The sequence below is a fragment of the Lycorma delicatula genome, chromosome 5, assembly GCF_047948215.1.
Source record: "Lycorma delicatula isolate Av1 chromosome 5, ASM4794821v1, whole genome shotgun sequence".
Classification (NCBI taxonomy): Eukaryota; Metazoa; Arthropoda; class Insecta; order Hemiptera; family Fulgoridae; genus Lycorma; species Lycorma delicatula.
In genome coordinates this window covers 177902003-177928728 of record NC_134459.1, presented here as the reverse complement: position 1 = coordinate 177928728, position 26726 = coordinate 177902003, and the positions used below count along the sequence as shown (strand labels likewise).

The 26726-nt window shown below is 29.5% G+C and overlaps 1 protein-coding gene across 8 annotated transcripts in view; it reads right to left on the bottom strand.

Moving 5' to 3' along the window:
- The window catches only part of LOC142325625 (putative prefoldin subunit 5), a 91250-nt gene that overhangs the window by 34523 nt on the left and 30001 nt on the right, over positions 1-26726 (bottom strand). For 6 of the 8 annotated variants that reach the window (XM_075367618.1, XM_075367615.1, XM_075367619.1 and 3 more), the window contains exons 1-4: positions 17822-17989; positions 14181-14312; positions 3554-3628; positions 1133-1238 (exon numbers count right to left, since the gene is read on the bottom strand). In XM_075367618.1, the coding sequence (XP_075223733.1) occupies positions 1133-1238; positions 3554-3628; positions 14181-14201 (202 nt within the window). In that variant the 5' untranslated portion in view covers positions 14202-14312; positions 17822-17989. Of the gene's footprint in view, positions 1-739; positions 1028-1132; positions 1239-3553; positions 3629-14180; positions 14313-17821; positions 17990-26726 lie in introns of those variants that run through there. The other 2 variants (XM_075367612.1, XM_075367613.1) reach the window with 2 other exon arrangements.

The window sequence follows — 26726 nt, the reverse complement described above, 5'->3', positions numbered from 1 at the left end:
GTTGGGAAAATCCTTTGAACTGAAGACTGTTAATTATAATTCTTCCAGTAGTCACATATTACAACTATTCCTGCAAGCTTACAACATTTCAGAACAGGAGTCACTTTTACAACCTCATGTTACAGCTAGCACTAGGAAACATTGTTTATGACCAATCCACCAAACACCCAGCTACCTTTAATAATGTGCTTTTCAATTACATTGCTGCTTTTACTATACTCCTCTTTTCAATAGTTTTCTCTCTCCTTCAACACGAAGGAAAGAGAATGCACATGCATTCTCATGCTATTATAATACAATATATATTATCTAAATAACTGCTCCAATCAAATACCATATAATCTGTTATGTCCAATTCACTAAACAGTAATATTCATGTCAAGCCAGGTCCAACAAAACCAATAGAAAAGTAATTTTAAACATGTTTTGTACTTTGAAATGTACTTTAACATTGAACTAGAAATTTCTTTTTACAACTTCTCTTTTCTAACCTATTATATTAAAAAAAAAAAAATAGTTGTCTTGCTAACATCCAAAGTATTCTCCATAATGCTTAAGATAGAACTGATTGTCTAATTATGACTCTAAAGATAATGCTACCACGGACTATAACTATCTTATCACCTGCTGTCTGGCCTTGCTGTCAGTTTTGACATCTAATTTTGATATTTTCTTTTCAGTTTAGTTAGTAGCATTACACATCTAAGCATGAAAAGATTTGAAGCCAGCCAGGCTTATAATTATTAGGAGGTGGAATGATTTTTGGAAACTGCCTTACAAAAATGAGTGAATGGTGAATAGGCAATAGACTACAAAAATTGGAAACTGTGAGCAACAGCAATCACATACAAAAAAAAATTAAAACCCCCATAATATATGTTACTATCACACACACTTAAAGACTTCCAACCTTCTTTAGTGAAAACACAAAAATACACTAGATAAAATAAAGTAATAAGAAAATATTCATGCTGCAATGGAAATAATCCCTCCTCAACAAAATTCTTGTAGAATTTAGAATGAATACCTAAAAATAAACTGAATAATTAAAAACAAATTTAAATTTATACAAACAAAAAGTAATATACTCAATAGAATGATATAAAAAAAACAATATTTAAGATTAAATTACCTTCTCTAATTTTACTTTTCTCCATTCCCACAGCTTGGATTTTTTCCATCTGTTCGGTAACAAAAGTAACTTTCCTTTTGAAATAGTCTTTTGCTCCATCAATATCCTGATGAACAGAAAAAAATCAATACACACATATATAGTAAAAAATTAAATAAACTAATAATAATAAAAATGATACATTGATATGAGAAAAATATAATATAAACTAGAGTAATCTTTCACCACTACTTATACAGTTGGCTTCGAAAGTTTCTGAAATAATTTATTTTATAAATTTACAATATACTGCCCCCTCAGAGTAATTTATTTAAGAGCTAACACTTTAACTAATTTCATAAAAAAATTTAAGACATTCCTGAAGCTATTATTAAATGCCTCTTTCATTTGTTTCATTCTAATATCACCCTTATCTTTTTTTCTTTTGGAATTTATGAATTGTTTCCTTTTATAAACAAGTGAATATAAGATGTCAACTCAGAAGAGAATGTGCTTTAATGCAACACTATGTAATCTTTTATCAGTATTGATCAGAAAATATGATAATGCATTGAAGAAGATAAGATCTAGAACATAAATTGTTTATATATAATTTATTTTATCTTTCTTTCTTGACAATAAAATTACCAGTTTATAAAAATAAGACTTTTTTGTTCTTTGTGGAAAAATTTAATTTTCACAACTACAGAAACAAATCAATAAATACAGTTTTTAAAATTAAATTTAATCATAAATGAAACAGTGTACATAAGAATATTTAAGTTTTAACAAATTTATTGATATATATCAGTCTTTCAATAATTAAACAGTGTTAAAGTTATTTAATAAAATAACTGAAACTACCAGACTTGTTGGTATTCCTAATATAGGAAATATCAGCTGTTCAAAAAAAATATCCATTATCATAGCCTCTTTTGTTTTAATTTCAAAATGTCGGCTCTGCTTAAAATATGTATTGTGCTGTGATAAGATTTTAAAACAGGCCAAAATTCACTCGCAGATGTTACAACAGTAGGTCAAAAAATATATTAATCATTATAAACTGATTGGACAGTTTAAATATAGCAAAACAAGCATCACTGTTTTTTATCACAACAGAAGGCTGGTGGAAGTTTCAACTGATGCTTTGGAAAATGATCTTATTAACAAGGGTAGATACATAAAAAAATTTTAAATTGCTACAATATGTAGTGCAAGTATTGACACTATTCATTCCCTTAACAAAGATAAGTTGAATTAACACAAAACATGTTCAAGGCGAGTTCTAAGATGTTCACTTTAGATAAAAAAAGGTACCTAAATTTACATTAATAAGGAACTAAGTGATGATTTTTTTAACGGAAGGTAATACATTTTAAATCACAAAACAACTTGTGTTGAAACTTGGCAATCATAATTTTCAGCAGGAATCCAAACGTTAGACTATGAATATCTGATAGTCATTAAGACTATGATGGAAACATCTGAGTTTACCTACCAGGAAAATAATTCAAAAACCTACATATCAGCAGGTAAAGTGATGCAAACAGTGTTTTTGGACTATCTAGGCCTTTTTTTTTGCAATAACTTGGAAGAACAAGATGTAATTATCAATTATCAATGAATAATAGTGTGACATGCTAGAAAATAAAGTGAAAGCCACAATAAGGAGGAAATATCCTGGTTTTCTCTCAAAAGGCATAATTCTTCTGAATGATAATGTTCATTTCTGTACAGTTCAAAAGACAAAGGAAAGCTATAGAATTTTTATATTTCACCAAATTCAATGATAATGAACAAGTAAAGAATGCAATAGAAGAATGGTTCAAATACAAAGGTGAAAACTTCTTTACTACTGGAATAAAGAAAGCATACAGAAAAAGAAAACAAGTGCCCAAATGTCACCTAGGATTATGCTGAAAAGTAGTGTTAGTTTCATTATTTTTGAATACATAATAATTTGTATACAGTCATAAATTAGTCTCTTTAATTACTGAACGACCCCATTAGCATATAAGGAAAATAATATGTAACATACACACATATATTTTGTCTTTTTTTTTTGTCTTCAGTCATTTGACTAGTTTGATGCAGCTCTCCAAGCTTCCCTATCTACAGTTTTATATATACATTTTATTTATAATAAATGTATTACATCTGTTTTTAATTTTCCTAGAATTTAAAAAGAAGAAGAAATTTATGAAAAATTAATATGAATATATACACAAAGTTGGGGTAAAACATTCATGAATAATAATTAAGATTACACCTTGTTATATTAACCCTGTTAAAATGAATGTTTTAAATGAAGGAAAACTATTATAAAAGTATCCTTACTTTCTTTTTTCTCAAACACCAGTAAGATTTCTTTTTTGAGTAGTATGTATATAATATACCATAAACAATAGTATTATATTTTAGTGTATTATTTTATTATATTACCTTTTGTAAATAGTAACCAGTTCCAACATCGATAATAACATTTTCACTGTCTGCTATTGTCCCAGGTACATACATCTTAATTTCTTATTCAAGAAAAATAGAGCTTTTAATTCACTTAACATAATTAAACAAGTACAGAAAACAGAACTAGTAATAATAAATTTAAATTATAATATAAATTTTTTTACAAAAAAAATACACTTAGAATAAGAATTTTTTTGTAGTTTTTTTTTTTTGTAGAAACTATGATAAAAAACAAGACATGACTTCTGAGTAGATATTTTTTTAAATTACATTACAATAACTGGAAGCCCAATTTTTTGGTGTAATCTCTCATAAGTACAATTCACTCATATTTTGTTTATTCAAATAATTACATGAAATCAGTTTGCAAATTGTAATTAGAGATCAATGATTTTTATTAATATTACTTTTTTTTTATATGCATATATTCAGTCTCATAACAGATTTTTTTTAATATATTTCAGCAGTTAGTTTTGTACCATCTCAGATCAATAATTTATAAGACACTTGCCATTAATTGAACTCATGTGCATATATAACATTGGCATTCAAATTTAATTAAAATAATTCATCCTTTACCTGTTTTTGGTAACTTTTCACCCATTTTTTTCTGCTCCTTTAAAAAAAAATTAACATATTAAGTTCAGTCACGATGACATAAAAATATATAATAGGGATGATATACTGCATAAGTTATGTACAAAAGCGTAATATTTCTAGTCTCTGTTAGGGAAAAGAATTTTAGGGCTCAAAGCATGTAACACTAAGCATAGAGTAAAGTAACCTTTTAACAGAAGTATAAAACAAATATAATACCACATAGCTACAATGATGGTAGCACAAAATTTACGTGAATATATTTTTGTCCTGTGCAATTAACTAGGCATAGACAATTCAATTTAACTGCTATCAACATATTATTCTCATTTTTAAATATTTTTTTTTTTAATATAATTAAATTTAAAATGTTTTTCTTTGCTGCAACTTTTCTCTTTTGGCATTGGAACAAACAATGCTACTTTGTAAATGGTTAATTTTTTAATCATTAATGGCTTTCCACATCATGTTCTCAGAAAAACAAACTACCCACAATTGAAGCATATATGAATAGGACATATGCTGATTACAGTATCAGTATTCTTATCTCCCCTTCAGCAAAACACTTTCTCTTATATAAGTAACACAACCAGCTGAACCAGTATTTCCCACTATTCCGGTAAAATCAACACACTAGTGGCATAGTCTGTTAAGAGTTTGGTAACACCAGTACTGTTATACTATGTCAGTTTCTCATACTGACACCTAAAACAAGAAACTGCAATGAAAATGAAATTTGATTTAAGTAAACAGAGAATTTTAAATACGGTATATCACCAAACAAAATCATAATAATAAAATACATGCTACTTCATACATTTATAAAAAAACACTGTTTTAACCATAAACGGTCATAACAAAAACATAAATATAAAATTATTAATTTTCTATTAACAAGTAACAGTAATCAATAACCCTATTTCATTTTCACAATTTTTTATTTTTGTGATATTCAGTTCTGCTTTATAATATTCTCATTTTAATGTGGAATTAATCCGATTTAGTTAATGTTGAGCAGCCTACTATAGTTATGGGTACCAAAGTTGGTTTTTATATTTTCTTACATTTTGCATATTTTCATTGTTACTAACAAACATAATGGATGATTATTTTTTTTTAAATTATCAAAAGATAAAATGCTTGAGGAGAATTTGGTGAATATACAGTGAAGACAAAAAATAATTTTGATTGGAATTAACAACTAACAATGAAGACCACCCCAAATTAAAGGTAAGATCGATCCAAACTTGGCAATTTAAATAAAGAGTGCATAAAGAAATAATGGATTCCTCATCAGTTATCAAAATATTATTTCTGGTAATGCATCATCATACATTAAAAATGGAAAAATATTTTAAAACTGATGAATCGATGGATTCAAAAGTTTTGGGGTTGTTTCACATTTGAAGGCCCTGTGCTTTGAAGGTAAGTAAGGAACAAGATCTAAAGGTCTTTGTTCATTACTTCCAGTTGATGTTATGGTGCTGGATACTTTAAAATTCTGAAGTTAAGGGGTTATGGACACAACTTCAAAATAAATTCCCAAAAGGCTACAGAGTCTTCTAATAAGATCTGGTGCCAGGCCATACAGCCAAAAAAATTGGAAAAAGTTTTCAAAGAACAAAATATTAAAGGTTGAATCCATGTAAAAGTGAGCCTGACTACAAAAAAATAAAAATGTTCTAAGATAAAAGAGTACTCTTTATTATTGTTGTTTATGAGCTATATTTAATTGTCCTGACAAGAATTATATTTTAAATTTAAATTTTAATATTATTTTGTGGTATTCAAATTAATGAATCATTCCAAGAGTAGTGTTACATATTTTATAATAAAGTTGGAAACAAGTTCTTTTTTTTATCAGCTTACTTCAGACAGCTGATTTTTTGCTTAGATGAAAGTTTAGTAACATTGAAAATATTTAGTAATAATTATTAGTAAGTTTAGTAATACTGGAAACTACAGTAACATCCAGTTGGGGGTAAATATTTAATAAAATACATAATGTATAGAATTGCAGGTATCAGTGTCACACCCATCACAGCAAAAGACAATAAAGTAAATTATATCTACTTTGAGTAAGATAAATATTAAATATGCTTTTATGAAAGTGAGGTTATGTGGATAGGCATTATATCATGTATTAGTTACTTGTTACAAAATCAATATTTACAAGAAAATTAATATATTATTTATGTCATAACCATGACACTTCTATGTTATCATTCCATAAAAATCTCTATCACCCCAATTAAAATAAAATAATTAATACCAGCAATTTTATACATTTACAGAATATTTGTACACTAACCTAAGTCTGATTTTATTAAAGATTTTTCTTTATTTAATGAGGATTTTAACAGAAAAATAAATCTGAATCCAGTTACATAATAATTTTTGGTGATACAGTATACCTTACCATATAAGAATTGGATCATAAAGTAAATCATTTCAGCCTCTTCTGAAAGGTTATTAACTTATTATACACTTTTTAGGCAAAATGAGTTCTACAATCCAGATGAGGAAATTAAGGCAAAAGCTAAAAGGAAGATGAAGAAAGTGCATTTATTAAAGGAACGGGAGAAGGGCAAGAGAAGATAAAGGAAATTAATTCTAGTACTATCAGCAAGTTAAAATTAAAGTGTTTAAGAGATGCAGAAAGAAAGAGAAGATGTAGGCAAAGAAAATAAGAAGAAAAGGCTAGAAATAAGCACTAAAACTAGGTTCATATCGATGTCCACAGTCACTAGGCAAGACTGTAAAAAATGTGATAGGATCATTACTACACAGTTCTGAGAAAAATTTAGCAGTAATAAGAAAGCTGGTATGTGATACACCTGAAGTCAAAAAAGATCTTTTCAAGGAGAAAAGTTATCAATAAAGACGGATTTCCCTGAATGAAACCACTCAACAAACAGTAATACAGTTTTATTGTCGTGATGATTTGAGTCACCAGGCTCCTGGCATCAAAGATGTTCAATAAAGGATCCTAAAACAGGTAAACGTTCTTCCTTCCAGAAGAGACATATGACAAAAACAGTCAAAGAAGCATTCAGCTTGTTTCAAATGGAGTTTCCAGAAATTAAAATAAAACGATTAAAGCTCAATGAACTTTGTTCAAAATTATGTTTTTTAAGTTCACAGAACCCTCACAATGTATGCATTTGCATCATTCTAATCTGTTTCATTAATGAATCCCTAAAAAACGGTTGCAACCTTTCCTCCAAGCAGTGGAGAATTACTAAGAACTGTTTGTTGTGATATTTTGAATGAAAACTGCATGACTGGTATGTGTGATTCGTGTATCTGTGATATTAATGTCTTGCTTCCTTCTGAATGTAATCTCTATTCAAACTTGGAAACAGTAGGGTGAATGTGACAATTGTCCAAAACTCTTGGAATTTGAAGGTTCACTAGAGGATGCCATTTATGAATTAAAAGTCCAATTGTTAAAATTCAAAGTTCATTCATGTGTGAGAAAGATGCAAGCTAAATCATTTCAAGAGTATAAAACAAATACTGATGAGGACCACATAACTATGCAAATCGACTTGGCTGAAAATTATGTTGCGACCTATCAGGACAAGATACAGAGAGCCCATTGGTCTCAGCACAAGTAAAATTATTTACACGCTGTACCTGGATTAAAAATGAGACTCGCTTTTTTTGTAATTGTAAGTGACAATGTGACACATGACAAATGTGTCTGTCTGGGTGTTCCTGAGGGAAATTATTTCCAGCACTTCAGAAAATTAACTGAGTTTTCAGATGGCTGCGCAGATCAATTTAAAAATAAATTCAAACTCACTAATCTGTGCTTAATGCATTCCAATGTTGGTGTGGAAAGAAACTGTTGGGTAAAATTAACAAAATAATAAAATGAGATAGCTCGTTTTTGCCAAAAGAAATTGGACTTTAATTTAAAAAAAAACAATTTAACCTTTTCAATTAAATCATAACCTTAAAAAAATTAAATGAAATTATGAAATAAACTTAACTTAATTCTGTACAAGGAATATCAGCTGAATCAACAAATCAATTATAATATTAAAAGATAAATACATAAATATACATTTTTCAAATAATTATTTTGAAAATCTTTTGCATTAAATACGAGTCTAAAAACAGTTTAAATAACTAAATGCATTATTATTCAAACTAAAAGATGGAATACAAAAGCAATAAATATTACTAGAACAAATCACAATATTAATTACACAGAAGTCCAAAATCATAACTTCACTTCAGGAGTTATTTTCTTTAGATTAATTTAAGAAAAGTAATATGAATTCAGTTCATGAATAAATAAGAATTAATCTCTGCGATTAACAAATTACATTAAATTAAATGATAGAGTTAATTACAATATAAACAAATTGTAATAAGTAATCATATAAATAGTTCATTAAGTAAGCAAGCTTTCTTGAAAATATTTAAGTTTCTTAGCCATTCTCATGTTAATGACTTCTTTTTTTCTAATTTGTAAAAATAATATAATACTTGAAAGAGCAAAACAATATTTAACACTGATTACAAATATTAACAACAGCAATAATCTAACACATTATAAATTATGTAGAATAGAAGAAGCTCAAATAACAAGTTTTAGTACTTAAATAAAACAAAGAAACAAAATTATAAATAATTATTGTCAAATGACTATAACTGTCTCATTAAAATTGTTATTTTCCAAATGAAATCAAGAGGTTCTGCAGTTACAAGAGTCAATGAAGTACAATAGAAAACATTCCTGGAAGTTGCTAAAATGTTATCAACCAACACATTCATGTTCAATAATGTTTGTGTCATACATATTCTTTTATAATCCTGAGGTACTATTTAATTACAAGTCAATTTTATAATAACAATAGTTGGCATTAATAGCACATAAAATATGTTATACATGAAAAATAATAACACAACCGTTATCTAAGCCACCTTTGTGACTACACTTGAATGAAGAAATGGTTTTATAAGCCAATCTTGAAATTCAAATTCCTAATGTATAATTAGTTGTGTATTTCACTAATTTTACTAAAAACATAACTGTTTAATATAATAAATGATGAATAATTTGAATTTGCCTTAATCACATATAAATATTTGTAAAAAATGAACTCGTGAAATTAAAGTACACATACATACATACATACAGACTATCCTTGGCGTAGTCTACAATGGCGTATCCAAAATAACAGAGGTAACATTTTGTTACTAGAAATTGAATAATACGGAGCATCTCAAAATTGTAATAACCAGCTTGGAGATTCTGCATCTATAAAATTGGCTGGTTTGTAGTTACTAAACCACTTTCAATACTAGAGGTTATCTACTGAATTTGAAAATTAACGTATCAAAGAAACAAGGCAAAGCGAACATAGAAATTTGTAAATTCACAAAACACTGACGAGTAGAAACAACAAGAAAATATGGCGACCGAGAATGCTGCACCGTTTATGAATGCACAAAGGCGACGAGAGTAATTAACACACTAAACGAGAGAAAAAGAGACGAGAGCGAAATCGCAGGCAATAACACATCATAAATGTCTGATCTATTCTGTGATAGAGAGAGAAGCAAAAGCTAATCGCAGGCTGGTCCTCCAGGCTGGAGGACCAGCCTGTGCATTCAAACATCGCAAAAGTCTGAACTGGAATGAACAAAAGGTGGCGTGGTGAGAAGTAGGGGAAGCAAACTAGGCAATGGATAGGAGTGTGTGTGTGTATGTGAAAGTGTTAGTATGAGAACGATTAGAGAAAAACATGTGAGAAAGAAATAGCAATAAATAATGCGTGATATGAATACACTGACACTAAAGATGACACAACAGTCAGTCAGACTGGCGCCACGAGTCAAAAACGAAAACAATAGACCAAAACAATCTATTCTATGACAACCCCTATGGAAGTGCACAATAGATTTACCAAGCCTGTAACAACTACAAGATCCAACCCTAACTTTGAATTTATTGGATTAAAAGCTACTTTACGCAATGGCGTAAACAAAGACAATGGATACTCTTTTCTACATCGCATGGACCATAATTTGGTGATAATGAAATGTAGACTGGGGTTTAAAAACCTGAAGAAAAGGTGTCAGATGAATCGTTGGAATTTAGAGAAGCTTGAGGAAGAGGAGGTAAAGAAGATTTTTGAGGAGGACATCGCAAGAGGTCTGAGTAAAAAAGATAAGGTAGAAAATGTAGAAGAAGAATGGGAGAATGTTAAAAAGGAAATTCTTAAATCAGCAGAAGCAAACTTAGGCGGAATAAAGAGAACTGGTAGAAAACCTTGGGTTTCAGACGATATATTGAAGCTGATGGATGAACGTAGAAAATATAAGAATGCTAGTGATGAAGAAAGTAAAAGGAACTATCGGCAATTAAGAAATGCTATAAACAGGAAGTGCAAACTAGCGAAAGAAGAGTGAATTAAAGAAAAGTGTTCAGAAGTGGAAAGAGAAATGAACATTGGTAAAATAGACGGAGCATACAGGAAAGTTAAGGAAAATTTTGGGGTACATAAATTAAAATCTATTAATGTGTTAAACAAAGATGGTACACCAATATATAATACGAAAGGTAAAGTCGATAGATGGGTGGAATATATTGAAGAGTTATACGGAGGAAATGAATTAGAAAATGGTGTTATAGAGGAAGAAGAGGAAGTTGAGGAGGATGAAATGGGAGAAACAATACTGAGATCTGAATTTAAGAGAGCATTAAAAGATTTAAATGGCAGAAAGGCTCCTGGAATAGATGGAATACCTGTAGAATTACTGTGCAGTGCAGGTGAGGAAGCGATTGATAGATTATACAAACTGGTGTATAATATTTATGAAAAAGGAGAATTTCCGTCAGACTTCAAAAAAAGTGTTATAGTAATGATACCAAAGAAAGCAGGGGCAGATAAATGTGAGATATACAGAACAATTAGTTTAACTAGTCATGCATCAAAAATCTTAACTAGAATTCTATACAGAAGAATTTAGAGGAGAGTGGAGGAAGTGTTAGGAGAAGACCAATTTTGGTTTCAAGAAAAGTATAGGGACAAGGGAAGCAATTTTAGGCCTCAGATTAATAGTAGAAGGAAGATTAAAGAAAAACAAACCAACATACTTGGCGTTTATAGACCTAAAAAAGGCATTCGATAACGTAGACTGGAATAAAATGTTCAGCATTTTAAAAAAATTAGGGTTCAAATACGGAGATAGAAGAACAGTTGCTAACATGTACAGGAACCAAACAGCAACAGTAATAATTGAAGAACATAAGAAAGAAGCCGTTATAAGAAAGGGAGTCTGACAAGGATGTTCCCTATCTCCGTTACTTTTTAATCTTTACATGGAACTTGCAGTTAATGATGTTAAAGAACAATTTAGATTCGGAGTAACAGTAAAAGGTGAAAAGATAAAGATGCTACGATTTGCTGATGATATAGTAATTCTAGCCGAGAGTAAAAAGGATTTAGAAGAAACAATGAACGGCATAGATGAAGTCCTACGCAAGAACTATCGCATGAAAATAAACAAGAACAAAACAAAAGTAATGAAATGTAGTAGAAATAACAAAGATGGACCACTGAATGTGAAAATAGGAGGAGAAAAGATTATGGAGGTAGAAGAATTTTGTTATTTGGGAAGTAAAATTACTAAAGATGGACGAAGCAGGAGCGATATAAAATGCTGAATTGCACAAGCAAAACGAGCCTTCAGTAAGAAATATAATTTGTTTACATCAAAAATGAATTTAAATGTCAGGAAAAGATTTTTGAAAGTATATGTTTGGAATGTTGCTTTATATAGAAGTGAAACTTGGACAATCGGAGTATCTGAGAAGAAAAGATTAGAAGCTTTTGAAATGTGGTGCTATAGGAGAATGTTAAAAATCAGATGGGTGGATAAAGTGACAAATGAAGAGGTATTGCGACAAATAGATGAAGAAAGAAGCATATGGTAAAATATAGTTAAAAGAAGAGACAGACTTATAGGCCACATACTAAGGCATCCCGGAATAGTTGCTTTAATATTGGAAGGACAGGTAGAAGGGAAAAATTGTGTAGGCAGGCCACGTTTGGAATATGTAAAACAAATTGTTAGGGATGTAGAATGTAGAGGGTATACTGAAATGAAACGACTAGCACTAGACAGGGAATCTTGGAGAGCTGCATCAAACCAGTCAAATGACTGAAGACAAAAAAAAAAAAACATCGCATGGAAAGAGGGCAGTAGATGGAATTGGCGGGTGCATAGATTGGTGTGGAATGACATAAGGACAAGGGAATTTACTGTGAATTCTGCTGAAGATTTCTTTGAACGTGCTAAATTTGTTGAAAGAGTTCAAGTTGTTTTTGTATTATCATAAAAAATAACCAAAAGTAGGGAAATGCTGGAAAAGAGGTGGGAAAATGTAAGGCCAATCCCAACTCTGCAGTAAAAGCATGTTTAAAGCATATGTTTAAAGACTCTGACAGTTTAGTTGCTCGGCAAAATAGTAGCTGAAATTTGAAAGACGCCAAATTTTCAACAGCAAGATGGACATCTACACAGATTCAAATACTGAATCTAGAACAAAACTGAATTCTAATAATTCAGATCAAGGAGAATCTAATACATTTTACACATGCAAATTAGAAATCAATGACTTTGTTCTGCTTAAATTTGCAGGTATGAGATCAAAGAAATACTTTGTTGGCCAAATTGTGGGAAAAGAAACTATGATTATCAAATAGATTTCTTACGGAAGAAAAGAGATTCTTGGATTTTCTTCTTTCCACAACAAAAGGACAACAGTCTTGTGTCTGCAAGTGATATTGTTATGAAGCTACCTGAACCATCATTCAGGGCTTCAGGGGAGGTACATTAAGGGCTGCTTCCACCATAACAGTCTGTATGGATCTGTCACAGTATAATGTAGATTGATGTTTCTGTAGTTTTTAAACTAGATCTATGTTATATTTCACAAAATTAAATATAACTACACCTATTTAGCAGTTTTTATTCATTTAATCAAACATATTAATAAATAACTCTCAGCAACTCCTGAAAATAACAAACATTGTTGTTAAAATCGAACAGTGTCACACCCGTGACAAAAATATGTCATACCCATGACAGAAAAGAACCTCTTTTATTTAAAAACCTCTCGTATTTATTTTGGACAGTTAGTTAGTATTCTTTCCATGGAACATGATCACTGTAGAATGATTTTTCACATTATTACTAGTTAACAGATTAAAATCCATTAAATTCACAGATTTTTACAACAGTAAAAATGCAAATGGAGTGAGCTGTCCAGTTTTTGTCACACCCATGACAAAACAGTGTACTTAGGATATCAGGACAATTTAAAAGGAATAACTTTAAAAAAATTAAGTGAATATATTTATACTATTGACTTCTCATGTTCTTCAAATTTCTGAAAGTTGTTAATTATTGTTATTTAATTCTAGAAAGAGCAAATCCTTGTGAAAATATCACACCCATGACAATGGATTCACCCTAAAGTGCTCCTGTGGCCAGGTAACTCCCTAGACTTAAACTAAATGGAAAATCTTTGGGCAAGTCAAAAATCAATTCTCAAAAATGAATTATACAACAAAAATTGACCTCATTAAAGCAATATCAGTATAGTTTCATGATGAAAAGATTGAAAAGAAAAAGTGTACTACACTTGTTGAATCAATGCCATATCGTGAATGTGAAGTCTCGAACAAATATATTCATAAAATTAATAGAAAAAACTAATAAATGAATTTAACTCAATAACTCACCAAAAGAAATCATTACAAATAAAGGAGATATTAAAAACTAGATATTCACAAATTGTACAGTTATGATCTTTTTTCTAAATAAAATTACTTTTTATTAAATAACATTCTGTTCAAACAATTTACACACTACTGTACCTGGTTTCAACTGTGAATAAGTATAAAGAATCACTGACCTATCTTGCTGCAAAGACTATACCTTAATTAACTCAAATAAAACTATGAACAATAAAGGATACAGATCCTGTTAATGGTACCATAACATCAGATCCTTTTGATTCTGGAGTGACTTTTTCCAAAACTTCTTTAGTCCTGAAGTTTATTTTGGGCCATTTTTAAAGATTGAAGTGAATCTTGAAAGAAATAAGCTCCTAAAAAAAAAAAAAAAATTATTATAACATAAGTTCCAGTAAAGATCATCAAACAAGATAAAATTAAATTTACCACAATTAATCTTCTATAGATTAACAAACAGGTTGGTATTCACTATTTAGTCTCCTAAATAAGTAAATAAGTAGTTTTATGAAACAAAGACTATTTTTATATAACAATTACAAAACAAGCTGTTAGTCAGGAATTATTGAAACCAAAGCCCATGGAATATATTCAAATAGAAAAATACAGAATTACAAAAATAGGCAATATCTTAGGAACAAATATATTTAAAATAAGAAGTCGAACTAAATTTGGTTATATTTTTGTTTTTAATATTGGTATATCATCATACAATTTAGTCTACATCATCTAAACTAAAACTTTTTTATGATCAATCAAAACATTCTTCTAATATTTAAAAAAATAAGTATTTAACATAACTTCTAGGCTGAATAAACTACTTCATCTTAAAAACACATTTAGTAAAAAAAAAAGCCTAGAAGTTATGTTAAAACTTCTAGGCTTAGAAGTTTTAACATAATTCAGATACAATATTCCCAATTTATATTTAAAAATACCAAATTGACTAAAAGGGTTGCCAAAAATACAATACTTACAATGCTTGTTGAACATTTGAGGGAATTATTTAATATTTGGTTTCTTATTTGCAACAGCAGGTGTATAAGGATGTGAGGTGATAACTAACATGATCTATAATCTAATCAGTAAAGTTAATGTAATATATTGAATTTGTATTTTGCACCAAAATGCCACACCTGCTAGATACCAATAAGTATGTGCATATGTATAGCATTTATTATTATGATTGTCAATTGGATTATGTCAATGTTTTGATATATACACACATACTTAAGCACTTTGTACAACATATTATTATTAAAAGCAATTATTTAAGATATTAACACATATCACACACATATTAAATTAGTATTTATTGAATTCTACAGTCAATAAATTACATATTGAGGATGAGGCAGCAAAATTGATATTTTCGAAGTACATTGCAGTTGAAACTACTGTGTAGTAAACAGTGTTCGTGAGGTTAGTTTTTCAAAGGAAATAAGCAAGTTTATCCAAGAAAGGTAAGAAATTTTTTGTTAAAGATTATAAAAATATAATGAAACCTAAATGGCAAGCAGCTAAAATTGTTTTGATGAGAGAACTTTCTTGTGCAAACCAGACTTTGAATGTTTTATGTAAATGTCACATGGATAAAATCTGAAAATCTGATTCTAAATTTGAAGTTTCATCTTTGGAAAATATCTCTAAAAATGATGTGCCAACTTCACTGCTAATTCATACTGTTATTGAAAACACACTAAACTAAAAAAAATCATTCTGAAATCTACGTCATATTCTATTTCAGAGGTGAACAATTCAAAAATTGAATTATCACAAATGTCAGCTCCAAATGTTTCTACTACAGAACAACAATCAGAAATGAAGAAATCTTGTGTTGAAAATGAAATATTTTAAACATTTACTTTACTCTTTTCAAAAAGCCCTTTTTGATGTGAACTAAGAATGCTACAGTTCATGGAAAACGTGATGAAAATGGCTGTTTTTACTTGTTGGCAAGTTAGAAAATAGTCTATTACTCAAGAAAAATTTTTTTAAATATAAAGAAATATTATTTTGCCACTGCAAGATGGGTAGTTATCATACACCAAACATCATCAAAATTAAAAATAGGGATGCAATAAAACTTTTGAAAATCCTTTTCCTGTTTAGCCTCTGGTAATTAACATTCAGATAATACTTCAGAGAATGAATGAGGATGATATGTATGACTGTAAAAGAAGTGTAGTCTTGTACAGTCTCAGTTCAACCATTCCTGAGATGTGTGGTTAATTGAAACCCAGTCACCAAAGAACACCGGTATCCATGATCTAGTATTCAAATCCGTGAAAAAATAACTGACTTTATTAGGACTTGAACACTGGAACTCTCAACTTTCAAATCAGCTGATTTGGGAAGACACGTTCACCACTAGACCAACCCAGATGGCATCATTTATCACTTCACACCCTATGCCATCACAGGTATTTCTCTCATGATACAATGCAAAAATTGCCATTCTACATCAAGTCCAAAATCTGTTTTGTGATAGCTGACATTTAAAAAATTCTTTTTATATATTAGCCCGATCAGAGAAATAGATTGTTTTATAGCAGGATGGTGTTCTTTAATGTAATTTGTTAACTGAAGTTGAAGTGCACGGGCTCATGTGGTATTATGTTCTAGATCAGAGGTTGGCAATCATTTGGTCAGTAAGGGCACAAAATAAATTCAAAAGTTATTGGGGGCCCCACACTATTATTACACAAAATTCAGATACATTTGGGTTTAAAATCAATAAAACAAAATTGTTTTTCACAGTCAACATTAAAACAATAAATTCTCTTTCTTTTTACAATTATTCATGATGGGTTATTTATAATTCCGTTTAATCAGTATATGTATTTGATAGTGAAAAACGCGATTATCTTGGGTGATATGGTTACTAATACAACATAAATAATACAATATAATCAAGAACAATAACCCTCAAAATACATAGCACTCTGAATATGGTAAAAAACTACCAAATTTATCAGAAACCAGAAGAGTTAGGCTCTTTTGCATTCAACAACTGACAAGACTTCTTTTTAATTTTGTTTTTAAATTTTTAAATTTTCCTTGTGATTTTGCAATTAAATGATGAATATTTAGAATTTCAAGTTACAATTCCTTAACCCTACTTATCCCAGACGTCGAAATCAAGTATTTTTTGCTTGAATTCACAATTTTTTAAAACTAGAAATACCACATAGAGTGGAATACACCAAAATAAAATCTAAAAAAGCAAAAAACATATTAAAGGAATAGAACAAATAGCGTATGGCCGGCCTATTCTTCAATTGCACAATAAGTTTTTTGTAACCAACTTAACTAATACAAACTACTACTGTCCTACCTAAAAAGAGCTACTGTAGGAACGAAACAAGACCCCCAAAAAAAGTAATTTGGGCAACCTATAGCACCAAGTGCAAACTGTATATAGTTTTTCTAACTGTTTTTTTTTTTTTTCAGAATAATTAGCTCACAGTTAACAGAAAATCATAACATCAAACCAATAATCAAATATCACAACTTCTATTCCTTTAATAAGAATAATCAAATGTGTTCAAGTTGGCTATTTTCTGGTTAATATTTATTACATGTCAGTTGCTAACACAGTTCTGACTAAAGAAACTGTTCTTTTAATTTTGATTTTTTTTTTTTGCCTATAAAGTGAAAGAGAAAAATAGCTCTCGCAAAGTAGGAGGGAGGGAAAATCAATAATAAACCGTTTAGTTTTACGAAAACACGAACAAAACACACAATTTAGAAAACTGAGGATAGAAGATTTAAAGATATGTCAAAAAATGAATAATTATTCATCTTGTAATAAAATATTTATAACACAAATAAATAATAAAACTTTTTATCATATATTATCTACCTGATCAAGCTGTTGTTTCAATTGATTTAACTGCTGAATATTTAATTTTGATAAGTCTATTTGTTGCATTTCTGGTTTCCCCTCGCTGGAAGCCATTCTCGTAGTAACAAAACTAAATAAATCGAACAGCAGGCGGCTGGTTGATACAGCTACATAAAGTAAGGTTAGAAAAACTAGATCACAGAAAAAACATGAGTCTTCGCCAAAGAGATGTTTTTTATCTAACACTTTTTTTTTGACGTGATGAAAAATATTGGGGAACAAAGCCAGAGAAAAGTAATTTTATCATTACATTAATTCGATTTTCCCCTTGAAATGATGACACTTTGATTTTGGAAACTAATTAAGCCCTTTATATTAAAAATACAACATATATAGAGATTCACAATTAAGTTAAATCATTGATTGTCATAATTATTTTAGTTATACTTACCAATTGGATTATAAAATAAAAATGTGCATAAGAACAAAATGAATTCTGTGTCATTTTGTAAGTAGACTATAGCAGCTCTCTTCTCAGTTGTTTTACTTGCCAGTTATTTTATTGTCTGAATGGAAATATAACACTGGCAGTTTATTAAAATGCCTACAAGATTAATTTAAAAGTAAACATACTAGAACTTAATATGAGGAAGCTGACTTTTTTGTTCTTAAGAATCTTCAAAAAAATTTAATTTAGAATACTGTATTTATTTTTTAAAACTTCATATCAATACTAAATTTTAAAACATTTAACAACTTAAGATAAATATCCTTAAACATAAATATCCTGTAAACACTTTACCTTGGTAGGTTCGGATCCACAGCATTATCACTTTGGATCTTCATATAGTCTGGTGATTACATTTAATACTAGTGCAATAATATCTTCTGTTCATTACTTATTTATGAATGTAGTGGTTTTGTATCAAGAAGAGAACTTTCATGAAACTAATATCCATATGAATATTTTATAAGAAAGCTTCACATTCATCAGTTTCCCATGATTTTTTCTTTGTCATTTCAGAGAAATGATGGTAAGTTGTTTAGTTATTTATGGAGGCTATTTATCCATTATGTTATATTATATGCAATGTAAATATAAGATTAAGTATTGATTTGTATAAAATATTTATTGTTTCTCACTGATGTAACTTTACAATGTAATATATTAGTGATTACTTTTGTTTTGCAGATATTAATTTTTTTTACATTCTTGGTACTATAAGTGATTTATAAGTAGAAAAATGGGAGATAAACCTTCATCTGGTGTGAAAACGGACTGTGAAAGGTTGTTGAAACACTTTGCAAGTACTGGTAGTTTGTTATATAAAGATTTTGTTAAAGAATGGCAAAATATTTTAGTTAATTTGATGATGGTGAGAAGTGTATAAAGTAAAAACTGCAGATGAAGGTAAATAATTATATAAAACAGAAATCTGAGGATGTAGGATATAGTAAATAAATCAAGATTAAAAGATTCGTACAGAACGGAAAGGAATTGAGAATTGCAGTAAACCAAGAAATGGGCAAATACTTATACTTACATCATACTGCAATAATACTTTACGTAAGTGTAGATATTCAAACAGAATTATAAGTATTTATTCTTAAAATAACGAAATAGATTTAACTTGTAAGAGTATGTATTTCAGGGCAATGATTAACTATGTTTCCATGAAAAAGGTTATTAGATTGATATCTTGTTGAAATAATTGCGTTTCAATATTGTTCATTCTCATTCGTGTCTCTTAATTATTATTTGATGTAGATTTCTATACCTGCATGATAAATCGAGGTAATCACAGCTAATATGGACTTCCTTCACTCAGGTGTGAGAGAATGAATTATTGTCATTGCCTCAAAAATTTGCTACATCTATTTACTTTGCTAATCATCTTTTTTTTTACCTACTGTGATATTTTTGTCAGTTGTTTATATTTCCTTGTGAAAGTGTTTACTGAATATCAAGGTAAAGTCATGTTTTACATAATTTCAGCAAAATCTTGTCTAAGTTTGTTCCAAGACATTCCATTTTTCATCCTATAGATTAAAAAAGACATTCCATTTTTCATCCTATAGATTAAAATTTTCCAATCTCTTTTTCATATCAAAAACATCCTCTGGATAGATGGCATCTCAAGTAATAAGCCTGTTACAACATAAATTGATTTGCTATTTTTCTTATCTTAACTGAATATTGTTTACCTTAAAAGCCATCCATCTATGTTTTATTCTAATTTGCAGACAAGTTCAGACTGAAAACATAATTTTTTTTTTTTAGAATGAAAACAATTCATAAAATATTTTCATTCTTCTGAAATGTAACATAGATGATTTCATCAAAATTCTTATCACTCAAGCTAGTAGTTAAACCTTAATATTCTTTTGACCTTCAGAAAATGTCATTTGATGGCTAGCAGACATGAAAGTTTTTAAAGCTTAATGAAAAAAAAATTTCATAAAGATGTAAAACTAAAAATAAAAATAATTAAGACAAAAATTAAAAGTTGTTGCATATTTATGCATTGTTTTGTCAGTTTACAACTAAATAATTTTGTAAAAATAACTATGAAAATTATTATAGCAGGATTTTATTTGTTTTTATGGCTTTACTCCATGAAAAATGACCCAGCTAAATGCCAAAAAGTACAGTTGAAATAGAATCAGTAGATTCAGTCATTCTTATACCTTGAGAATTGAAATTTATATATTAGATTTATCCACTGTTATTGTTTGTATTTGTGATAAGGTGTTCCTTTTATCTCATCTGTCAGGTTTATAGACTTCAGTCTAACACATTAATAAGAGTAAACATTGTTTCTCAATTTTTAGTCATGAATAAGATGGAAAACCACTGAATATAACCTGATGGTCAAACGACATTTAAAATGTCTCGAAGAATACCATCCTGGAAAATGAAGGGTTTGAAGTAAGGCCAAATTTAAATAGCATTAGCCGTATAAAATAAACTGGTTCCTATAGATCATCAGAGTTAACAAAATTTTTGAACTGTTGAGATTTATCGGTGGATAATGATACAATAATATAAAATGTTGCTTTACATTTAAATGTTTAAGTAGTATGAAACTATATCATAGTCATTCATTTGAATTGTACAAAAACATGTGTAAAATCTACTTCTGTAATGCAACACAGTAATGATTTTCATAACATTTCATTCTGATGTGAGAAACCAATAAGTTTTTTTTTGGTTGGGTAAAGGAGAACAACTATTTGAATCATTAAAAGCAATTTTCTTCTGACATTTTTGGGCTAGAATGTCCAATATGGGCTTATTTTAAGGCTGATGAAATACTTTCCATACGACATGCATTTTCCTTTTTTTTCAATATTTACCATAATAATTTCCAATGATTGGTTTTCACATTATCCACAGCTTCAATTGGTATTAAATTCTATATCTATTACATTAAAACATGTATTTTAATAATTTGTCATTTTTATTTGAAGTTATGTTTTCTATTCTGAATGATATTATGAGTGTGTGTAAGTTTTCCTGTTCAGTACTGGAATTATATACATATATATATTTAAATTACATATATACATATATATATATATATATATATATATATATATATATATATTTATTGTATAATTTTTTTATTTTTCATAATGTTGGCTGGCAGTCAAAACCTGCTAAATTGTTTCACTAGGAAGCTAAAAGTTATCCTCATTATTAATTCATAATTTTTCAAATATTATTAAGTTGTAGTGGTCTCAAATATTATAAAACCATGATAGTAGCCATATTTTCTTTGTAAATAAAACTTAGCAGATTTTGCAATGGCACCTAAAGCAGACATAACAGTTTTTTCAAATGCTGAAGGAAATTTAGCCAATAAAAGATCATAATAACAGTAAAATTTTTTATTGTTAAAAATTACAAGTTTTATAAAGAAGAAAATTGCATACTCGTATAATAACTTTTTAAACATTTCTTCTTAACTTCACTGTTCGTACCAAAGTTAATATACCAAACGCACATCAAAAACTTTGATTAAACAAAATAAAAAAAATTATAAAAATTAAAGAAAAGAATAATAGAAAAAATACTAAAAACAGAGGTAGCAGAACTTGCAAAAATATGAGAATTTGAACTCCTTGAATATAATTATTACTCATGATTTAAGCTGTCATAAAATGAATTGTAATCGGTTGGAATGAACAATTTAAACTGTTGAAAGATGGTTGTACTTTTGTTCATAATTTTTCTAGTCTTGTGAGTATAATGCTTTCAGAAACTTTGTATTTTCTTCTCCAAATTTGCTGAAATGCCTAGGAAGAGGTTTCCACTCACATATTTTAATTTATAATAAATTCCATCAGAACTGTATCTCATAGATCTGATATCAGTTATGTTTGGATCTCCTGCACTACATCCTGGCCAAATAGACAATACATAATTTAATCCTGACCTTTCCCACAAAATTTTTGAATAATTACAATATTCAGCTTTTGACTCTGATGAATAAAAAAACATTAGATAATGTCAAATTCCTATACTGATAGGGGCAACCATCAGTAAATAAGATGACGGTTTCACCTGATTTTACACAAGTCTTTTAAAAAATAAAATTGCAAACAACAAAAGAAAATTCTTGGGAGATGATACCACCTTCTGATTCATGTCATAAGTAGCAGTCCTTTTTTTGTAACTATAAAATGTAAAATTATCCACACAGAGTTTGTTTGTAATAAATAGCTGAAATTTTAAGGTTTGGTTCCATAAGCACTTTTCCTAAATCCATTGTGAACACATTAACCCCTTCATTACTCAATTATCTTGTTCCTTCTCTTTCCTAGCATCCCTTTTATTTTTTATGTAATTATTATAATCCTCTTTAGTTGTATTTATAACTGGTGTACAGATGACACTGGTCTTTTTTCACAGATACATGACAAATCTAAACTTTTTCAACATTTGTCCAACCGTCTTGAATCTAAAAGTTGTTCTTTCTTGTGAATACATTTCTTTATATTTGAACAATTCCACTTTTGAGTTTCAAACTGTTTCAAAGTATATTTTCTCAGTATCATGACAGCGATTAGATTTTAATTTATGTACCCCAAAAGTTTCCTTAACTTTCCTGTATGCTCCATCTATTTTACCAATGTTCATTTCTCTTTCTACTTCTGAACACTTTTCTTTAATCCACTCTTCTTTCGCCAGTTTGCACTTCCTGTTTATAGCATTTCTTAATTGCCGATAGTTCCTTTTACTTTCTTCATCACTAGCATTCTTATATTTCCTACGTTCATCCATCAGCTGCAATATATCGTCTGAAACCCAAGGTTTTCTACCAGTTCTCTTTATTCCGCCTAAGTTTGCTTCTGCTGATTTAAGAATTTCCTTTTCAACATTCTCCCATTCTTCTTCTACATTTTCTACCTTATCTTTTTTACTCAGACCTCTTGCGATGTCCTCCTCAAAAATCTTCTTTACCTCCTCTTCCTCAAGCTTCTCTAAATTCCACCGATTCATCTGACACCTTTTCTTCAGGTTTTTAAACCCCAATCTACATTTCATTAACACCATACTATGGTCGCTATCATTGTCTGCTCCTGGGTAAGTTTTGCAGTCAACGAGTTGATTTCTAAATCTTTGCTTAACCATGATATAATCTATCTGATACCTTGCAGTATCGCCTGGCTTTTTCCAAGGGTATATTCTTCTATTATGATTTTTAAATTGGGTGTTGGCAATTACTAAATTATACTTCGTGCAAAACTCTATAAGTCGGTCCCCTCTTTCATTCCTTTTGCCCAGCCCGTATTCAGCCACTATATTTCCTTCCTTGCCTTTTCCAATGCTTGCATTCCAATCTCCAACTATTATTAAATTTTCATCTCCTTTTATGTGTTTTAATTGCTTCATCAATCTCTTCGTATACATACTCTACCTCATCATCATCATGGGTGCTTGTAGGCATATAGACGTTAACAATCGTTGTCGGTTTAGGTTTTGATTTTATCCTTATTACAATGAGTCTATCGCTATGCGTTTTGAAATACTCTACTCTCTTCCCTATCTTCTTGTTCATTATGAATCCTACTCCTGCCTGCCCATTATTTGAAGCCGAGTTAATTATTCTATAATCATCTGACCAAAAGTCGCCTTCCTCTTCCCACCGAACCTCACTAATTCCTACTACATCCACATTTATCCTATCCATTTCCCTTTTTAAATTTTCTAGCCTACCAACCTTTTTTAAACTTCTAACATTCCATGCTCCGACTCGTAGAATGCTATTTTTTAATTTTCTGATGACCCTCTTCCTTAGTAGTCCCCACCCGGAGATCCGAACGGGGAACTAGTTTACCTACGGAATATTTTACCAAGGAAGGCGCCTCCATCATTACTATTTGAAAATGCAGAGAGCTACATTTTCGTGGAAAAAAAAGCAGCTGTAGTTTTCCATTGCTTTCAGCTGCGCAGTACTCAGAGGACTGAGTGATGTTGATATGGCCGTTTAAGTCATTCTGACTCACGCCCCTAACAACTACTGAAAGAACTGCTGCCCTCTTTCAGGAATCATTCCTTAGTCTGGCTCTCAACAGATACCTCTCCGATATGGTTGCACCTTCGGTCCAGCTACTCTGTATCCCTGAGCACTCAAGCCCCCTCACCAACAGCAAGGTCTCATGATTCATAGAGGAGGCTAGCTCAACTATGTTACAATTTTATAGTCAGGTTTATATTTTAGAAGTAAGTTATATAAGAGTTTGTGATGAACATGATTAAAGTAAAGAAAGAACGTATTAATTTAAAGAAGTATTTTTATTAAAAAAAATTGTACAATTTACAAATTAGGAAGAAATTTTCAAAAAATTTTTATACTACAGATTACACTTTACAATGAATAAAGTGTAAGTTAAGCTCATCGAGCTGGTGTAATGGTTAACTCGTCATTGCAAATCAGCTGATTTCTAAGTCAAGAGTTCTACGGTTCTTGGATACTGGTGTTCTTTGGTGGTTGGGTTTCAATTAAGCACACATCTCAGGAACTGTTGACCTGAGACTGTAGAAAACTACACTTCAGAGATATACTTGTAATATAATGGTTTAAGGATTGTGATGGTGTTTGATAAATTCAACAAAGAATTTCTATCATCATAGTATGGGCTACTATATTATCGTGTAAGGAAAACAGGTGCTGAAATTTTTGGTGATTGATATGATAGTGCCCCTTTTGAAGAAGTTCCAGGTCAGTAAATTACTTTTTTGTGTAAGTTTGTGAGATTTAGTGCTCTTACAACTAATATAGAGTATAATATCACTGTATTATCGCTTTTTAAGAGTCAAGGTTAAAGTATGGGTTGGAGTTTACTACAGTGTTTTAAGATCTGTTTATATTGCTCAGAAGCAAGCAGTACGTATAATATTGGGGTAAAAGTAGATGCATGAATCCTTCCCATTATTCAGAAACTTAAGATCTTGCCACTGCATCATATGTATTTCTATAGAATACCAATGACGTATTATGAAGGTTGTAAACAGGATAGGATCCTTGGTACTTTGGTTAGAAGACTTCACGGCAAGCGGATAGTGAAGTTGCTCCTAGGACAAGGATTGAGTTATTTAAATGTTATTCTTTTTTTAAGTCCAAAAATATTTAATCACTTACCAAAGGAATTTAAATCCATAGAAGTGAAAACCTTTTGACTGTTGTCGATTGAAGATTTAGAGCTTTATTGATTTTCAATTTGTTAATTATATTATATAAATATTTTATTATACTAATATGTATAATATATGAAATCTATACATACACATTGAAGGTGTATTTGATTGTATATTTTTCAAATTATTTGATTTATTATACAATAAATCTTTTTTTGTCAGTTAATATAGCTTCATACTAATTTTAATTGCTACGGTTAAAGTTCCAGGCCGGGATCTTTCTGTTTTTTTACCTACAATTGAACCAAGTCATTATTCAATTCTGTGTTTATATAATTTTATTATATATTAAAACTAATGTAATTAATTTACAAAAGGTTAATCAATGCCCACATCCCACCGCTGGCAATGGTAGATGGTGTGCTCAACGATATCCTCAAGATCGCAGTACCTGCATAGAGGAGACGCTCTCCTGCCAAATCGATGCAGGTAGGCTTCAAATTCGCCATGTCCAGAAAGGAGCTACCTCACCCAGTCCTCTCTGCATCAATTCTCGGAATTAATTTACTAGTCCATACACCAGTAGGTGAGATGTTCCAGGCCTCCTGCCACTCGGCTAGAAGTAAGTCCGATAAAGCTTATCCAGATAAAGCTTATCTTGTGCATTCTACTAATACGTGCATTCCCGAGTATACTTATACTATAAGTGCAACACAAGTAAATGTAATGAACATTATGAGATGGACGTAGGTACCTGTTGAACGTAAGTGAATAATATACACTGTATCTTGGCATACAGATTATAATTCTCTACCTTGAACAGAACTGTTATTAATTAATAGAATGATTCGTAGCGAATAAAAGGAGTTAATTCTACGTTAACCGAACCTTTTAACTTTAACCTTTTAAGTAAAAAATATATGATAATATTAAATTGATCAATCAGTTAAATGATCAATTATTATGCTAGAACACTTACTAAAACCTAACATGGCTTATTATTATTATTATTATTATTATTATTATTATTATTATTATTATTATTATTATTATTATTATTATTATTATTATTATTATTATTATTATTATTATTATTATTATTATTATTATTATTATTATTATTATTATTATTATTATTATTATTATTATTATTATTATTATTATTATTATTATTATTATTATTATTATTATTATTATTATTATTATTATTATTATTATTATTATTATTATTATTATTATTATTATTATTATTATTATTATTATTATTATTATTATTAT